Genomic DNA, 18,886 nt, shown 5'->3' with positions numbered 1-18,886 from the left:
ACTAATAGGATGGATAAACAACAAGGTCCTACCGCAGAGCACAGGGAACTATATTCACTGTCCTGTGATAAACCATCACGGAAAAGAATCTAAAAAAAAGAATGTGTGTGTGTGTGTGTATCTATTTATGTGTAACTGAGTCACTTTGCTGTACAGCAGAGACTATACTTCAATTAAAAAAAATTTAAAAAAAAAAAAAGAAAAAAGTGAGTTGATCGTCACTCTGAGAAGGTGCAGCTAAGGTCCAGGCTTCTTCATGGGACCATTGTTCAGAAAATGTTGGCATTAGCTTGTTCTGAAGGTTGAGTTTTTGGCCCTGGGATGTGAAAATGTCATCAAGTGGACTCTCAGAAATGCCCAGTTGGACGGTCTGTGGTGTTGACCAGTCTTACCCGGCTTGAGCTCAAACTGGACACAGCTGAACCCAAGTTCCTGAAAAATAACTGTGGCAAACATCTAACAGTTTAGGCTCTGTGATGCTTGGGGAGCGTGTGAGGCTTTTTGTTTTCTGGGTGTTTTTTTTTTGGTAGCAACAATTAAAGTGATCAGTGAAGGCAGGTTCCAAGTTCATTATGTATTGAGCACGTTACAGTTTAATGCATCTAACTGATGACTCCCCTGGGTTCCCCACTCGGAGCAAGAAGCCTGTTCCCAAATGCGTTCCATCCAGCTCCCAGTCCAGCTTAGGGACTTCACATGGGTTCTGTGGTGTTTGGATACAAGTGAGGAAGCTTTTTCAAGTAATTTAATTTTCATTCTGGAAGTTAGAGCTTTTTGAAGCCAAAGCATCTGTGTGATGTTATGGAAATTTTTATTTTGAACTAAGGAAGGCAGCACTTAACAAAAAAAAGAGAGAAGCGGCCAAAAGTCATCTTAATAAATTACAGAAGCCTTCAGAATGCCTCTCTGTAGGGACATAAATATAAAACCTCCAGCCCTGGCATTCAGAGAGCAATGGTGCCTAAGGTTATGGTTGATGATGGGGACTCAGCCCCTCAGTGACCAAATGCACACAGCCTCCAGAAGCTTCTAAAAAGAGAAAAGTGTCAGCCGTGGTACAGCTCAATTGTCAGAGGTTGGAGATTTGCCAGGTAGGGCCTTTCTTTTGAAGGTAATTGGGGTGAGCTGAAAAGTTCCCAGGGAAGGGTCTTTGGAATTTGACCTTGGCAGGAAGCACATGGTTTCTTTATCTATGCTTCTTTCAGAGGTTGACTTACCTCAAGGTGGCAAAATGGCTGCAGCAGCTCCAACATCCCCTTCCTCCCTCAGAAGTGCCCTGGATGTCCTCTTGTTTACGACTGACCGGGGTCCAAATATCCTTTATTGGCCCTAAGACTGTGGTCTGGGAAAGGGAAAGTGGTAATTGGCAGAGTCAAGGCTGAAAAGCGAGGGGTAGAAAAACATATAGAGAGAAATTTCCCTGGAGGTATGGGGCTCTCTGGCTGAGTGGTCAACCCAGGTTAGCTACAAGAAGGGACACTTCAAAGACAGGTTTTTTGGTTTTTGTTTTCCCCCGAAAATGGTTACGTTACCTTCCTGCCTGTAGACTACTATCATGTGTTGGGGTTTCAGTTGGCCGAGAAAAAGAACCACCTTCTCCCTGGGTCCAGGTGTGTTTGTTCAGACTGCTGGTCTTGTAAGATAAGCAGTCTGGGGGCCCTGGGGTGTGGGTCCAGGCACCTCTGGCCAGATGTGTGTCTGACCCAGTGGGTACACGTGTCCGTTGTGTATGGCGGCAGATGGCGGCGGAAGAACAGGTGTCAGGAGGGCAGGGAGGAGGGGCCCTGAGTCATCCCGGGAACCGGAGGGGTGTGATGGGTAAGACCTGGCCCTGGATGGGTAGGGTCGGGAGGGTAGAATCCCGGAATGTGACTCAGGGCTATTTCTGTCTGACACCTTCGTTCCAGTGTCCTGAAGGAACACGGGTAGAATTTTAAGCTAATACCTTAATTTAAAAAATATTGTAAGCCCGGGACAGGGAAGGGCACCCACATTGCAGCTGTGGCTTGTGACTGTCGCCAGAGATGCCCCTCCCCCCCCAACCTGGGCGCCAGCTGCCTCGGATGGGGGAGGGGAGACATGCCCCACCCCTCCCCACCTCCGGCTCGGCGGGGAGACGCTTCCGGAGCGCGGAGGCTCCTGCAAAGGAGGTCCTTGGTCAGGCTGGGAAGTAAGGGCGGCCCTGCGCCCCAAAACCCCTACCCGTGCTCTGCGCTCTGCTACTCCAGACTGGACTTTGGGAACCGCGGGCTGTTGCACCCGAGGCAGGGGGTCCACTCTTAGCAGACCCCGGAGCTGGGGCTTCACTCCATTGTCTAGAGAGGCCCCCCGGGGGGTCCCCGTTAAAGAGGGGTGGGAGGGTGGAGACCCGGCCCTCCACTTTGGGAGCAGGAGAGACTGGCCTCGCCCCGCCTCCCGAGCGCGTGCCCTGCCCCTGCGGCTCCCTGTGGCCCAGGGGTGGGGCGGCCGCCAGCGGGGAGGGCTGAGGCCGGGGCGGGGCGACCGCGCTGCACCCTGACCCGGCCCCGCCCCGGGGGTGTCCCTCCCGCCGCCGCCGTCCGCGCGCCACTCCCGGGACAGACACTGTGCGTCGTGGGGCGCACCATGGCGCGCCGGGCGGCCCTCGCGCTGCTGCTGTTCGGCCTGCTTGGCACCCAGGTGCCCACCCGGGGTGAGTGAGCGGCGGCCGGTGGGGCTCACGGGGGCGCGGGCCTGGCTTGGGGACCCGCGTCGGGGCCCCAGGGAAGGGCCGCGGGAGGGGGTCGAACCTTGGGGGACGGACGCTCCGTGTGGGGTGGACATACTTCGGGAGGCATAGTGAGTAGGACACGCAGTTTGGGGGGCGCACTGGGAAAGCATGCACCTCGGGGGCGCGCTGTGCGGGGCCTACACACCTTGGGAGACGCATGGCGAGGGACGTATTTTGGGGGCGCACTGTGTGTGGGGGGGGCTGGCGCGTGGAGGGCGACGCGCCGGGAAGCCCCGAGCCGTCCTTCCCGCCTAGCGGGACCCGCTGTGCCAACGGGTGGCCAACGCCCCAAGGAGGCGGCCTTACCCTTTCCTCCCCGCTTTCTTCCCGGGCGCCTTTGGACTCACTCCGCAGGCGGAATGTCAGCGTTTGTTTTCACATTCACAGACTCTTAAAAGTTGGGAGGCCCCTGGGTGGGGCGGTGGCCCCCGAGTCCCCTCCCCCTCCTCCTCCCCCCGGGGTTCCCTTCAGTTCCAGGGCGCGGGTGTGCGCCTCTGCGGCCGCCCCGCGCCCCGGCCAGAGCGCTGGCAGGGCCCGGGGACCGCGTCTTTGTTCAGGCGCTCGGTGGCCGCCTCCGGGCGCCGCGCCCTGCGGCCCGGGACTAAATTTGGACTCGGCCGGGGAGCCTGAAACCCGGGAAAGGGGGAGGAAGCCAGGAAAAACTCGGGGTTCTAGAAACGCTCAGCAGCTCTTGCGGTGTCCGGGCCGCGGGGACTTTTGGCGAGCGCGCGGTCGGGTGCAGAACGACGCCGCCAAGGGACACGTGTTCTCAGCCGATCGTCCGTGTGTCCGAGTAGATAATTCGGAAAACCGCACCCAAAAAAGTGTCAGGAGAAGGACAGGACGCCCGGGACGCCCACATTCCCCAGCCAACGTGGCCTGTTTCTGGTTCTTGCCTGCGTTTTTCTGTCTTTCTCCTTTTAAAATGGAAGTTGAGATCCAGTTTTCCTGTCTCTCTCTTCTTTTAAAAGGAAAGTTGGGATCCTGCTGGGCGTGGCATAAAAAACGGGTTTCTCCGACTAACGGTTGTTTTCTGTCCTTATGTGGTTATTTTTAAGTGGACAGCCTAGGGCAGTGTCTTTTCAGGAGTGGTCTGGTCGGTGGAGGACACGTTTTAGGAACCAGACACAGGACAGAGAAGGCCCGGTGTTTACCTGGAAATTTCCAGCTCAGCGCTAGAGGTTGAATGTTGAGCCCTGGTCCCCCGCCTGAGTTTTATTTTAGGGAGGATTTGCTAATCGATGTCTGCATTTTTAAAATGTGTGCCACGTATTCTAGAAGTTGTGTGTTCGTTGCAGGCTTTAGAACAAATTCAGCCTGATCCATGGGGAACTCTTGGAATAGTTTACAGCTTGTTGGGGAGGGCCTGGGATGGGTTTCCTGTTTCTCTGTTTCCTGCCCTAAATCCCACCTAGCTGCCTCACCACAGAGTTCTTCATTAGTTTTTTTTTTTTTTTTTTCCTGCTGTGTGGTTGTCACACCTGCTCACAAGAATTTTTCATGCATCCCCCTTGGCTACACCTTCATTCATGTTTTGTGAGTTAATTGCCCTCTGAGCCCTTAACTGTGTGCCTCGCCCCAGGGAGATGGATCACAAGGGGTTCTGGTCGCCCAAGAAGGTGCCATCTGCTGGGGGAAGGGAAACATCTCATCAGGCAGATAGGACACAGGGCCGAAGAATGGTGACAGTCCCACAGTTCAAGAACTCAGGGGTGGGGAACACAGCCTTGGCCAGTGTGAGGGTTTGGCTGAGTTGGAAGCTGTCTCTGGTGACAGTTGTTTTTTGTTTGTTTTTTAACAGGTTTCACATACAGGTTATATTCTACCCTGTATATAAAATGTGTAATTTTTAGAAGAAACCCAGAGCACCGTTAGCCTAGAATTGCCCGATTTCTATGCAGGTTGCTCCCAGCTACTCGGGGTTGGTTGATGCTTTCAGCCAGCAGATGGCAGGGGGATGGGAGGGGGGCACAGAGCAGCGGGGGAGTGGAGAGCCAGTCTCGCCCCGAAAGAGCAGAGGGAGAACAGAGCCTTGATACGTGCTGATCTCTTGGAGGGCGCCTCCCCCTCTCCTGCCTGATCCTTCTGGGGTCAGAGGCAGGGAACGGACCGTTCCTAAGATACAAATGGGGTTTTATCAGGAAAGGTTGCTTTCGAGTTGCTGAAGTTCAGAACACACTTCCCTCTAGAAATCGGGGTTTGGCTTCGGTTCCATTCTGGCTACAGAAGTCCATTGAGTCAGGGGTAGATCTTCATCGGGGTGCAGATAGCACTGGCCTGGTTTCCGAGGCCTTGGGACCCAGGGCTCTTGTGTTCCCAGGTTTTTCTGGAAATCCCCGTGGGACAGTGTGGGGTGGAGAGACGCAGGGGCCCTAGAAGGCAAGAGGCAGCTTCGGCTTTCAATAGAGCACTGCTTCCTCCCGCCACCAGGGACACTTGGCCATGTCTGGAAATGTCTGTGATTGTCTCAACTGTAGGGGGCGTGCTCCTGGCATGTGGCAGGTGGAGACCAGGGATGCTGGTCCACAGCCCGCAGTGCCCAGGACGCCCCGTATTAGAGTCACCCAGCCCCGATGTCAGTCGTGCTGAGGCTGAGACACCCAGGAATTTGCGTCACATGTTCCAGGTTGCTGGTGGCTGGGGTTTGGTTTCCGTAGTCTTCCTCCAGGTAGGACACTCACATCCCGGGCTTTAGAACTCCTGGCACCTGGGCGACCTAAGTGCGGACCGGGTGGGAAATGGGTCCAGGAAGGTGCTGAATCCAGGACCCCACGCTCCATGCCAGCCTCTGCACAGTAGCCAGTGCCGTTCAAAAATCCAGAAACGCCTATAGGGAAAGCGACACTTCCTGGGCAACTGATGGGTTTCCGGGGATTCCCTCATCATCCCCGCCCAAGCAGGTGTGGCTTCTCCGGCTTCCCGTCCGACTATTCCTGTTTCTGCCTGCCACACAGAGAAAGTGAGTTTCATTGTCCTGCCTGCATGTTCGGCTCTGATAAAAAGTTAATTGCGTGTTATTTCCTTTAGGGCTTTGGCTTTTTCTTCATTCTCAGTTTATGATGGTTCAACCCCCCCCTTTTTTTTTTCCATCTGGAGATATTAAAATACTTGATTTTGGGGGGGGTTCTTCATGGGGGGAGATGCACTTTTCTTCATCTGGGTGATATGTTAATTGTTCGGAAAAAGAATGCAGGTGGTCGAGTAGTTATATCCATCCGACGTGTAGGAGGCAGGGCTTTCACGGATGAAATGTGGAATTTTTTCCAGCTGAGGTTTTCCTCCCAAAGGAGACTGACTACCACACACATGGAGCCCATGTGTTTGTCCCTACTGAGATTTTCCAATCACGGTGGCTTCTTTTAGGGAGAAAAGAATCCCATGCTGTGTATGACTTACAGACGGGGTTAGAAAGAAGACGGAGATGGTCTTGGGGTGAGGTGCCAACTCATTCAGCGTCCTGGCTTTCCACAGAACCCTTCAGACACCCAGCTGTTGGAGGACGCCCAGCCCTGGTGGCAGTTGGGGAGACACATCTGGCACAAGACATCTCACTGAGTCCCCATGTGGTTTGTTCTGACACCCGGGTGTCCGTCCCATGTAAATCAGTGGAGATTGCTCTTTGATCTCCTTTGCCAGTTCTTAGGGTTAACGATGGAGTGTGTGTTTACAGATCTCCGAAAGTCCTTTTGGGGGGATACAGTGGTTTTGGAAGGGTTTTCTGCAGACAGAGGGGTGTCTTCTAACCCTCGGAGGATGACACAGACTTGAAAATGAACTACCCACAAGCACCGTTATCAACACGGGTTTCATGATACAAGTCACGGCAGTCCCTTCGTGGCGGTAGTGTTTACCTCTGAGCATCTTTGGTGGAACAGGGAAGGTGTTGTTGGGGAATTAGAATTCAACCCAACATCAACCCAGAAAGCCTCTCTGCCAAGGTAGAAGGGAAAGAAACCCATTTTATGATTGAGTGAGCATGATGCCAGGGTGTGACATGCATCACAGGTGACCCACTAAGGCTGCGAAGACGCACTTTTAAAAGTAGCTAGGTAAATGTCACCCGTTCTATACAGGTTGTCAAAACAGGCTCCTTTAGCCATTAAAAATATTTACCCACCTTGGAAAAGGACAGAGTAAGATCTTCTGGAAGCAAAGGACGAGGGAAGAGAAGTCTCTTCCTTTGTTTCCACCAGGGCTTTTATCTTTAATTTACAGTCACCCTTCCAACCTTACAGGACAAAGACCCACATCACACACACATACACACATATACAACACACACACATGCACACACACACATGCATACATACACACATACACACACACACACACACTTCAATCACAGTCAACAACCGTGAATATTCTGTTATATTTGTGTCCTTCTGGGAGAATGGCCAGGTTGTGTACGATACACAAATGGTTGGTCTTACGGGATGCTGCCATATTGCTTCTGATTTTGGCTTTATCCTCCCCGGGAGTTCTGGTTACCCACCCAACACTACATGTTCTTTTTTTGTTCGTGCCTAATCTCTTGGGTTGAAAGAGGTTAACTAACCAGAATTCCTATGTGTATTTACCTAATTGATAGGACAGGCACACCTCAGAGAGATTGCGGGTTCGGTTCCAGGCCACCCCAGTAAAAGCAAGTCACATGAATTTTTTGGTTTCCCGGTGTATGTAAAAGTCATGTTTACATTAGACTGTAGTCTGTCGAATGTGCAGTGACATTATGTCTTAAAAAAAAAACAATGGGGCTTCCCTGGTGGCGCACTGGTTGAGAGTCCGCCTGCCGATGCAGGGGACGCGGGTTCGTGACCCGGTCCGGGAAGATCCCACATGCCGCGGAGCGGCTGGGCCCGTGAGCCACGGCCGCTGAGCCTGCGCGTCCGGAGCCTGTGCTCCGCCACGGGAGGGGCCACAGCAGTGAGAGGCCCGCGTACCGCAAAAAAACCCAAAAACAAAACAATGAACATGGCTTAATTGAAAAATACTTTATTTCTAAAAAATGCTAACCGTCCTCTGAGCCCTTGGAGAGTTGCAATAGTAACATCAAAGATCACTGGTCAGAGGCCACCGTCACACACACATCATAGTGAAAAAGTTTGGACGACTGCGAGAATTACCAAAATGTGACACAGAGACACGAAGTGAACAAAAGTTGTTGGAAAAGTGGCACCAATAAATTTGGTCGAAACAGGGTTGCCCCAAACCCTCAGTTTGTAAAAAACACAGTAAAGCTAAATGCAATAAAATGAGGTCTGCCTGTGTCTTTCACATCTGCATCTGTATCTGTCCACATAGGGACACAGGAGTTTTTTTTTTTTTTGCTTTTTGGAATCTCCTGTTTGTATTCTTCGCCTAATTCTTTTTTTTTTAATTAATTAATTAATTTATGGTTGCGTTGGGCCTTTGTTGCTGCGTGCGGGGTTTCTCTAGATGCAGCGAGCAGGGGCTACTCTTCATTGCGGTGCACGGGCTTCTCATTGCGGTGGCTTCTCTTGTTGCCAAGCGCGGCTTCTAGGCGCGTGGGCTTCCGTAGTTGTTGCACGCAGGCTCAGTAGTTGTGGCTTGCGGGCTCTAGAGCGCAGGCTCAGTAGTTGTGGCGCACGGGCTTAGCTGCTCTGCGGCATGTGGGATCTTGCCAGACCAGGGCTCGAACCCGTGTCCCCTGCATTGGCAGGCGGATTCTTAACCACTGCGCCACCAGGGAAGCCCCTCTTCGCCTAATTCTTATGGCACTTTTGGGAGTCGGTACACGGCTGTGTTAGTTTCAGCTTTGTCTTGAATGACTCGGTGTGGCCACCGTCTCGCTACTCGTATTATTTTTTAAAAATCCCGTAAACAGAAAACCAGAAACTTCCTTTTTTTTTTCCTCCCCCTAGAGTTAGATACAAGCCCTCTAAGCGGTGTTTTTCCAGTGGCGATTAGGGACCCTTGGACAGGCTGGGAATGTAGTGCACGTCCAGCAGCGTTGAAACAAAGAAGATCAAATAGATTAGAGTAGAAAACACCAGCATACTTTACCCACGCTTTGCTAAGTAAGCATCGGTGTGGCTTTGGTGCCAGTTCATCTGTCTGGGTGGACTGGGCCGTGTCGTAAAATGTCTTTATTTCCGCAGAAGGCAGGCGGGGGCGTTTGAAACCTGTTGCAGATCTGAACCCCTTTTCCATCGCTCTTGCTTTCTGCACTTGGACGTTTTTGATAGAATCCCTCTGTTTTCAAGAAGGGCCATAAAGCCGCAGGGCATCAGCAACTTTTCAAAGAGCCAAGTAATGACTCCCAAGGGTGCTTTTGAGAAGGAAAAAAAAAGAGAGAGAGAGAGAGAATTCATTTTCATTGCTGCTTGTTCACCGCCCTTCGTGAGAAGGCAAAGAGCCAGACCTGTTGTATTCCGGGACTTGGAAGGCATTCGTCATCCGCAGACAATGCAGCCAGTGAATTCCGGCTGTTTCTGTTTGTGCATCCGCAGGGCGTTCCACCCTCCTCTCCTCTCCCCTCCCCTCCCCTCCCCTCCCCTCCCCTCCCCTCCCCTCCCCTCCCCTCCCCCCCCTCCCGTCCCCTCCCCTCTCCCCTCCCCTCCCCTCCCCTGCCCTCCCCTCCCCTCCCCTCTCCTGCCCTCCCCTCCCCTCCCCTCCCCTCCCCTGCCCTCCCCTGCCCTCCCCTCCCCTCCCCTGCCCTGCCCTCCCCTCCCCTCCCCTCCCCTGCCCTCCCCTGCCCTCCCCTCCCCTCCCCTCCCCTCCCCTGCCCTCCCCTGCCCTCCCCTCCCCTCCCCTCCCCTGCCCTCCCCTGCCCTCCCCTCCCCTCCCCTGCCCTCCCCTCCCCTCCCCTGCCCTCCCCTGCCCTCCCCTCCCCTCCCCTGCCCTCCCCTGCCCTCCCCTCCCCTCCCCTCCCCTCCCCTGCCCTCCCCTGCCCTCCCCTCCCCTGCCCTCCCCTGCCCTCCCCTCCCCTCCCCTGCCCTCCCCTCCCCTCCCCTGCCCTCCCCTGCCCTCCCCTCCCCTCCCCTCCCCTCCCCTCCCCTGCCCTCCCCTCCCCTCCCCTCCCCTCCCCCTCCCCGCACCGCCCAGTGCGATCGCGCTCTCTGGCAATGCGTCCGCTTGTGCACGGCGCCGAAGATGCACGACGGCCGCAGGAACGCACTGGACCCGAGCTACTGATGCACAGAGAGTAAATCGATTACGTTGTGTTGGGGGCAAGACACAGACAAGGCATCATTAGACCTTGTCCCTCTGGCAAGACCTCAGATATTGCGGGTCAGCGTCTGCTGTCCTTGGCTGTTTTCTTTTAGGAAAGGGTCTGGGGTCAATACTCAATGGAAGTTAAAGGGGTGCTGTTTGCCGTGAAGTTGGCCCAGAATGTGCCCCACCAGATGAAGGAGACTCAGGAAGGACAATTCTTAGGTGTTTGACACAGAGTAACACCGTGGGGCAGGAAGAGGAAAGGGTGTGGCTGGGTCTCAGAGGGAGCGGGAGATGCATGTGAAAGGCTGTCTCTCAGAGGTCCAGGTGCGGTGCTGCTGGACAGACGAGGGCAGCCTCCCCTCCCCCTCCCCCCGCCCTGACTCGACTCCATGCTGAGGAATTAATTAAAGACTAGTGGCCTGGCTGGAGTGAGGTAGCGCTGGACAGGTGTGATTGATGATTGATTGGTGCATGGATGATAGATAGATAGATCATAGGTTTATAGAGGATGGATGGATAGACAGACAGATGGTGGAAGATAGATAATGGATAGATGATAGACACAGCATAGATGGAGAGATGTCAAAAGATAGATGATGGATGGATGAATGGATGGATAAAAGATGATAGATGATAGATAGATATGACAGATTAGATAGAAGATGATAGATAGATAGATAGCTGCAGTACCTATCTCAAGTGGTTGCCAGTTGGAGGGGGCCATTATCTCACTGCTCTGAAACCATCAGCACCTAGACTCACCGAAAGCACGTCACCAGGCAGTGGGTTATAATCTCTGCATTCCTACAAGAAAAGGAGCTGACTCAGAGTTGGGGAAGGAATCAGGGCACGGGAAGGACAGAGCATAACATGAGCCTCCGCTGGGGTGTGGACTGCATCCTGCTACCACAGAGAAAGCTTTCCTGGTCACCTCTTGGAGGGCAGATGCGGGTTCCCCTACAGTCCCGCCCCCAGATCTCGCTCCACCCTAGGCTAACTTCCGTAACTGCTGATAGATCTCTGGTCCGTCTGGATGCGCCCATGGTGTCTACATTGCTCCATATCCCGGGCTTCTCATGATGTTCTCCCAGGCCGGCATGTCCTCCTTCACTCCTGCTTCTTGTGATAGGACCGTTTGCCCAGATTCTCAAAATGAAAAGTCGCCTTTCATTCCTGCCAGCTCCTTCTCCCATATCCGATGTTAGCGAATCCTGTTGATTTCATTTTGTAAATCTTTCTCCACCTATGCTCCTGTCTCCATTTCTGCTTTCATTTTTAAGGCTCCCCCTGCCCCCCCAAAATCCTTCCAGGAAGAATACAAGAAACCCTTAACCAGTTTCTTCCCTGGATGCTCAGGTACTTTGAGAAGGCCTGGGGACTCCCCCTCAGAATAACATTTCTTTTTAATGCATAAAATAAAATACATAGGACTGCCAGGGAAACCGATTATATTAAACCAGCTATTCAGTGTGCAGGGGAAGAACATGCTGGCCTTAGCCGAGGGTGTTGGCAGAGCCTGGACCAAGACAGCAGAAATGAGAGAGAAGGGACCAGCTGTGTTAAGGAGTAGTAAGGAAATAAAAATCTATACTAGTGGCTTGCGAACCGGCCCCCAAAGTTTTTTCTTTAATTGGCCTGGGGCACAGCCTGGGTCTCGGGACTTATGAGGTCTCCTTGTATGTGCAGCCAGAGATGAGAACCAAGATCTGTATTTGAGCTTCAGAAACTGTAATATGCATAGGAATCACCCATGGAAATGCTTTAGTCTGGCTGGGAGGGATGCTGAGGGCTTCCTGTAGGAGGGCAGCATCTTATCGGGGCTTTGAGGCCTGAATAGGAGTTTTCCTGGTATGGACAGAAGAGATTGGCATTTACGGCCAAGTAGAGGATTTGAGGGAAGCCCCAAGGACGGACAAGGTGCCCAAACTGTATGACCCCTCAAATCATTCACAGGATGCTGGGGGGATTGTAAATTTTCGAGGGACATAGAGTGACATCTGTTGTATTTCCATAACATCTTACAGAAAAACCCGAGTGAACTTTTTGGCCAGTCATAGTAGTGATTGTACCATCCATCCTCAGCATTCACAGACTCCATATTTGCGAATCTGCCTACTTGCTACAATTTATTGATAACTCCCGAATTGATACTGAGTTCGGGGATTTGTGCCCAGCTGCAAAAACACGGAGTCACCTCTCCGGTCTTAGATTGTAAACAAGGATCTGTGTCGTGCCGCATTTTTGTGCTTTATGCTTGCGATTTTGCTTCTAAGGACGAGAAGGTTGCCGCGTGCCTGAAATACGTGTGTGAGATGAGCTTCCTTTAGGCGGGAGAAAGAGTGCTGTGAGCATCAACAGTCTAGACTAAATAAGATCAAATTCCACAGAAACACGCATGAAACAAGGTTATGTGCGATTAGCTGATGGCGGTGTGACCTGAGGGCGCAGGGACTTAACCCTGGAGTTCCCCAGGAGCCATGATTGAATATTATTAGCTCGTTCAATATTTCCGGGGACTGCAATAACAGAACCACTACGGATGACGTGCCTTGACTGTGATTAATAAACAGAACTGTCAGGTCTAGGTTAGGGGCCTTGGGCCAGTTTCTGGAGATGCAAAGCCTCTGTGAACTGATCAAGTTTGGGGCCTTCTGACGGGTCATTTAGGGCCAGTGCGAAGGGGCAGGGCGGTGACCCAGGGCGAAGGGTGATAAAATTGGAAATGGATTTGGGGCTTTGAATCAGATCCTGGAGATTATCTTTCAGGGTGACAATGACTTGGTTTCCTAGCTCAGGGAGACTGAATTTACCGGGGTCCTAGAACTACCTCGCTACAGCCGGGATGAGGGTCCTGGGCCACTCTTGCCATCCCAGCCCACCCACCAGGATCAGCATCACCTGGAGATTGTTAGAAATGCAGATTCACAGGCCCGGCTCCCACCCACTGAGTCAGTGTCTTTGGGATCGGGGCCCAAGAATCTGGGCTCCCCAAATTCTAAAACTCACTGGTCCACGGCACCCGGAGCCCAGCCCACAGCGTCCCCAGATGCTCTGGGTTCTTCCAAAGCTTGACCCAGCCCAGAGTGGCACCCCCAGGGTTATGGTACAAGAGAAGAACCTTTCCCCTCCTTGTCACAAAATCTGTAAGGCAGAATGTTCAATGACATGGCTCGAGAAACGGCAAAACTATGTCTGGAGCAATTCCTTCCTAGCTACAGAAAAATAAGGGCATCTGTAATATTTAGAAATAAAGTAGGATCAAACAGCATTCACCATCACCTCTGGCCCTGGACCAGCCCTGAACAGCAGTGACCAGCCTGCACGGGGCCAGGGCCGGGGGGACCCTGGTGTTGCCATTGACATTGCAGGGGATTGGGGGCGAGTTCTGGGGTCTCCGTTTCTTCCTCCCTAAAAGAGAGTCTTGCAGATCAACGGTATTATCTAGACAGCTCCAGGAGCATGCAGGCCGTCCAGAAAATTCATCCATGGCTACTGTTAGTTTTATGTGATTCTTACCTCTTTAGTAGGAAAATCTGAAAGCCCAAGGAATCTTTTAACTGCCTAATTTTTATTTTGATTCTAACTTTATTTCTATTTTATTTGTGCCTGTATTTATATTATTAGGTTCTGTGTATAAATGATAAAATTTATGTATAATTCATAATTTCTATAATTTATTATTATAAAAATTTAAATTTTATCTCTACCCTTATTTTCTTTCTAGAGTTTGTTTCAGGTATACGTATATCCATTGATATAATTCACAGGTTCTGTGTATAAATTATAAATTACATAATTTATAGTTCATTATTATAAAATTTATATTTTCTAATTTTATTTCTAGAATTTATTTCTATTATACGTATACAGGTGTTCATTTACATAATTGATAGGTGCTGTGTATAAATTACATAATTTATAATTATAAAAATTTCTATTCTAATTTTATTTCTAGAATTTATTTCTATTATATGTATACATATGTTCATTCATATAATTGATAGGTGCTGTGTATAAATTATAAGTTACATAATTTATAATTTAATTTATAATTATAAAATTTATTTCTTATTCTAATTTTATTTCTAGAATTTATCACTATTATATTTAAACATATATTCATTTACATAATGATAGGTTCTGTGTATAAATTATAATTTATATAATTTGTAATTTATTATTATGCAACTATCTTATTTCTTTTCTAATTTTGCTTGTATAATTTATTTCTATTTTATTTGTATATATTTATTTATATAGCTTATAAATTCTGTGTCTAAAGTATAAATGACATAATTTGTAACTTCTATAATTATATTTAATTTCTCTTCTAATTTTGTTTCTAAAGCTTATTTTTACTTATTTTTATATATTTATATAATTTATAAGTTCTGTATATAAATGATAAATTCTCTAGTTTGTAATTTCTGTAATTATTATTGCAGCTATATTTTTCTGTTCTAGTTCTCTTTTTTCTTAATTATTTATTTATTTATTATTTTTGGCTGCGTTGGGCCTTCGTTGCTGCGTGTGGGCTTTCTGTAGTTGCGGCGAGCGGGGGCTACTCTTCTTTGTGGTGCGCAGGCTTCTCATTGCGGTGGCTTCTCGTTGCGGTGCACGGGCTCTAGGCTCGCAGGCTTCAGTAGTTGTGGCTCACGGGCTCAGTAGTTGTGCTTTGTGGGCTCTAGAGCGCAGGCTCAGTAGTTGTGGTGCTCGGGCTTAGCTGCTCCGTGGCATGTGGGATCTTCCAGGACCAGGCCTCAAACCCATGTCGCCTGCATTGGCAGGTGGATTCTTAACCACTGCACCACCAGGGAAGCCCCGATCTATATTTTGTTTCTGTTCTAGTTTTGTTTCCAGTGTTTATTTCACTTCTATTTCCATTTGTATAATTTATAAGCTCCGTGTATAAATTGTGTAACTGATCATCTCTACAAATTATTATCAGTAGTATTTATATCCTCATTGTGATGTCTACGTCAGTGTGCCACCCTGATGGAATTTAAGGGAAACCGGATTCGGGCCTCGTGCTATGCCCTTGTCACTTGCACAGTTCATGGTTGTGGAACCTCAGATTCGCAGTTAAGCGGGTTTGTGAGGCACGTGCAGCTGCACAGGCTCCCCAGGAGGAGCCGGCGCCCAGGGTGGCCTTGGGGACGTCCTGGGGCTTGTCCTCGGTCTCGGGAGGAGGGAACCGAACAGATGGCTGGGGGGGGAGGGTGCACGGCGGTGGGGGAGGGCGCACGGCAGGGAGTGTGTGTGCTGTGGGGATGACTCAGGCCCTGCGTCTGGCGGGGCTGCCTCACATCTGGAGGTGTCCCCTTCCGCATCTGGAGGTTGGAGGGGCCGCCTGGAAGCCGCAGAGGCGGTGCAGGCTGCCTCGGATGGGCTGGGCAACGGCAGCAGGAAGAGAAATGCCTGGGTGTCCCCCTCGGATGCCCGGCCCCTCCCCCAGCCCCACTGGGTCTGCTGTTCCTGGGTTTTCGTGCGGGACCCCGGGGGCTCAGCAGAGGGCTCTGAGTTGAGCCGTGACCTCTCCTCTAAGCGAGGCCACGTCAGCGGTGCCCAGGAGCCCAGATGCGCGGGGAGCGGGGCGGGGCACGGGGCCCAGGTGGGCTGGGGAGGCTCCAGGCCCTGGACACGGAGCTACCAGGCAGACAGACAGACATTGCACACACACATGCACGCATGCTCACACACAGGGCACAGACACGCATACATACACAACACTCACGCTCGATGCATATTTGCACGCGCGCGTGCGCCCATGAGCACATACCTGCACCGCACACGCACCAGTGCACGTGGACGTGCATGTGCACAGGTACACGTGGGCACGCGTGCAGTTCACCCACATGCAGTGTGCACGCCCGCGGGTGCACGTGCTCACAGACACGCGCACACGAGTATACTCACGTGCACATCCGTACACAGACACACCCACACAGGAGCATGCAGGCGCACGCATCACGTGTAGCAACATCTTACGTTCAAGTGTGCTGCTGTTGGTTTCAACATTCCAAAGAGCCTTGTCTGCTTGTTCTTTCCAAATACCCGTCCGAAACGCAGCATCGTCCGCTCCTTGAATCGCTCTGTTTGGGGTTACTTGACACCCCACCCCCCACCCCCCGCCGTCAGGTGTGGAGGCGTCCCGATGGCAGGGGCGCTGAATATCTCAGGAAGGTCCCAGCGCCGTCGCTTCGGCAGAGGGAGCGTAGAGGGAGTGATAACGGTTGTGGGTCTCTAGGCAGACGTACAGGACCAGAGACGCGCATGTATGTGTAGGTTCTGCACCTGCCCGGGGGGCTTTTCGGGGCTGAACAAATCCCATCCTCCCCAGCCGCCCTGGCTACCGCGTGGACATCTGCCACATGCTGCAAGAACAGCTGAAACCGCACCTGTCCCTTCCGGGCTCTGAGCTGAAACCACACCTGTCCCTTCCGGGCTCTGAGATCCAGAAACCAGCGCCCCTCCCCCCGCGAGGGCTGGGGTCCGTCCAACGCAGGGCCTTCCCAGATGCTGCTGCTTCTGCTGCCTGTTGTTTTGTTTGTTTTTAATTTGGGGGCACATCTCATTGTTCATGTCGTATTTTTTATTGAAGTAGAGTTGATTTACAATATTAGTTTCAGGTGTACAGCAAAGTGATTCAGTTATATATATACATATATACATACACATAGCAGATTCTTTTCCCATATAAGTTATTACAAGATATTGAATAGAGTTCTCTGTGCTCTACAGTAGGTCCTTGTTATTTATCTATTGTATATATAGTCATGTGTATCTGATAATCCCATACTCCTAATTTATCTGTCCCCCCTCCCTTTCCCCTTTGGTAACCGTAAGTTTGTTTTCTATGTCTGTGAGTCTGTTTCTGCTTTGTAGATAGATTCATTTGTGTCGTAGTTTAGATTCCACATATAAGTGATATCATAGGGTATTTGTCTTTCCCTGTCTGACTTTCTTCCCTTAGTATGACAATCTCTAGGTCCATCCATGGTGCTGCAAATGGCATGATTTCATTCTTTTTTACCTGCCTGCCTGTTCTTAATACACACATGGAAAATTCGCACACACACAAATACACTTCCCAAACTACACGTAGACACACTTACACATGGGCACACGCCCAAACTACGCACGTGCACATACAAAACCCTACATATACACTTACACTACACACACCACAAATACACACATGCCAACTGCACTTAGACACACACATGTGCACACACACAGCGCACACACATACCTACACAAATACACACATACAAACCACCCACATACCTACACACAAAACCCCATGGATCCCAAACCACTCAGTAAACGGACAAGCACACACACACCCAGTCGCTCACACACATAGCTGCACACACACAGACACACACACACGAGAGAGAGAGAGAGAGAGAGAGAGAGAGTTACGGGCTGACACCTGTCTGTGAGACATTCAGGGGCACTGAACACATTGCAACCTTCTTGAGGCCCCCGGGGATGAAGGTGGCTTGTTACACGCCCAGCACTTCCTGTCACGGGACACGTGTGCTCTTTGCTTCTGCCCCTGCAGGACGATCCTCCGACCCGCTGTCACCCTCCTTTCCGCTGACCGGCCGGTCCAAGTGGACTGTTCCCCAATTCCCTAACTGTGCTTTCCTTCAATCCATCATTAATTGGATAGAAATAGAAATAGTATTGAAATTGCTTCAGTAAAGCGGTAGCAACAGGATAGAAGAACCGTGGAATTAAAGGCAGTTTTCCCCCTTCTCTGGGATCACAGGAAATTTAAAAGAAAATTTACCTTTTTCTGGGTTGTCTGGTGTGTCTACGAGAAGTACATTTTGGTCGCGTAATTACAGAGATGTTGCTAATCCAAGGGGTTTTTCTCTCCATGTTTTTTCTCCATCATGTATTGGAAATTGTTACTCGCCTATTTCAAAACACCTGCTTTTTTAGACTAATGCACGTGCAGAATTATCATGGTTTCCCACCAACTGAATTGCTGCTAAACTCTAAGGTTGTCCGTAATGTAAAACATAAGCTGACGTATTCTTACGTTTACGCCCGAGAGTGAGTATTTCAAATGAGAAATCACAGCATGTGATGCATTTTCAAAGCCGCCAGACATCTCAAAATCATGCCCTTTTTTAATTGTCTTCTTAATTTCCCAATTTACTTTTATTTGACTTATTTCTAATTGGACTCTTTTTCTTTTAGGCCAAGATTTTGATTTATCGCATGCCCTTGATGGTGAGTAACATTAAAACATTTTGTAAACTACAGGGGATATTTTATTGGACTATAGTAAATCTTTTGGAATATGTCTTACTGTGATAACTAGACTCACGTAGGACAAGGAAAATCAAGATGCCCTTGTCAGGGTAAATAAATCTTTTTTGGTGGAATAATTTCCACGCTCTGTGGTGGTGAATGAATGCCACGTGGGGTTGCCATGTGCTTGGGGAAGGGGCTGGTCCCCCGTGGGCTGGTCCCCCGTGTGCTCACTGATTCCATCCCTTGGCTGGTGGCTGCATGACCCCAGTCTCTGCCTCTGCCTCACGTGCCTCTATGTTTTCCCATTTCCTTCTGATAAAGGCACTCGTCTCTAAGGGTCTGTGCTAATCCACTGTGACCACATCTTAACCAGTGTTATCTGCCAAGACACTGTTTCCAAATAAGGTCACGTTCTGAGGTTCCCAGTGGATGTGAATTTGGGAGCCCAGTATTCAACTGAAGACATCTTTTTTTTTTTTTTAATTGGAGTACAGTTGCTTTACAACGTTGTGTTAGTTTCTGCGGTACAGCAAAGTGAATCGGTCATACATATACATACATCCCCTCTTTTTTGGATTTCCTTCCCACTTAGGTCACCACAGAGCACTGAGTAGAGCTCCCTGTGCTCTACAGTAGGTCCTCGTCAGTTACCTAGTTTATACATAGTACTGTGTGTATGTCAGGGCC

The 18,886-nt window shown here is 50.4% G+C and overlaps 1 protein-coding gene across 3 annotated transcripts in view; it reads left to right on the top strand.

The window, feature by feature from the left end:
- Positions 1 to 2,539: 2,539 nt before the first annotated feature.
- Positions 2,540 to 18,886, top strand: part of CD99 (CD99 molecule (Xg blood group)) — a 35,127-nt gene continuing 18,780 nt past the window's right edge. For 2 of the 3 annotated variants that reach the window (XM_022561876.3, XM_089904854.1), the window contains exons 1-2: positions 2,540 to 2,671; positions 18,143 to 18,175. In XM_022561876.3, the coding sequence (XP_022417584.1) occupies positions 2,605 to 2,671; positions 18,143 to 18,175 (100 nt within the window). In that variant the 5' untranslated portion in view covers positions 2,540 to 2,604. The remainder of the gene's footprint in view (positions 2,672 to 18,142; positions 18,176 to 18,886) is intronic. The other variant, XM_022561877.3, reaches the window with a different exon arrangement.

This window comes from Delphinapterus leucas, chromosome X (genome assembly GCF_059928025.1).
Source record: "Delphinapterus leucas isolate spDelLeu-1000000601 "Yukka" chromosome X, BTC_Dleu_Yukka2, whole genome shotgun sequence".
NCBI classification, from domain to species: domain Eukaryota; kingdom Metazoa; phylum Chordata; class Mammalia; order Artiodactyla; family Monodontidae; genus Delphinapterus; species Delphinapterus leucas.
This window is presented reverse-complemented; position numbering and strand designations above follow the sequence as displayed.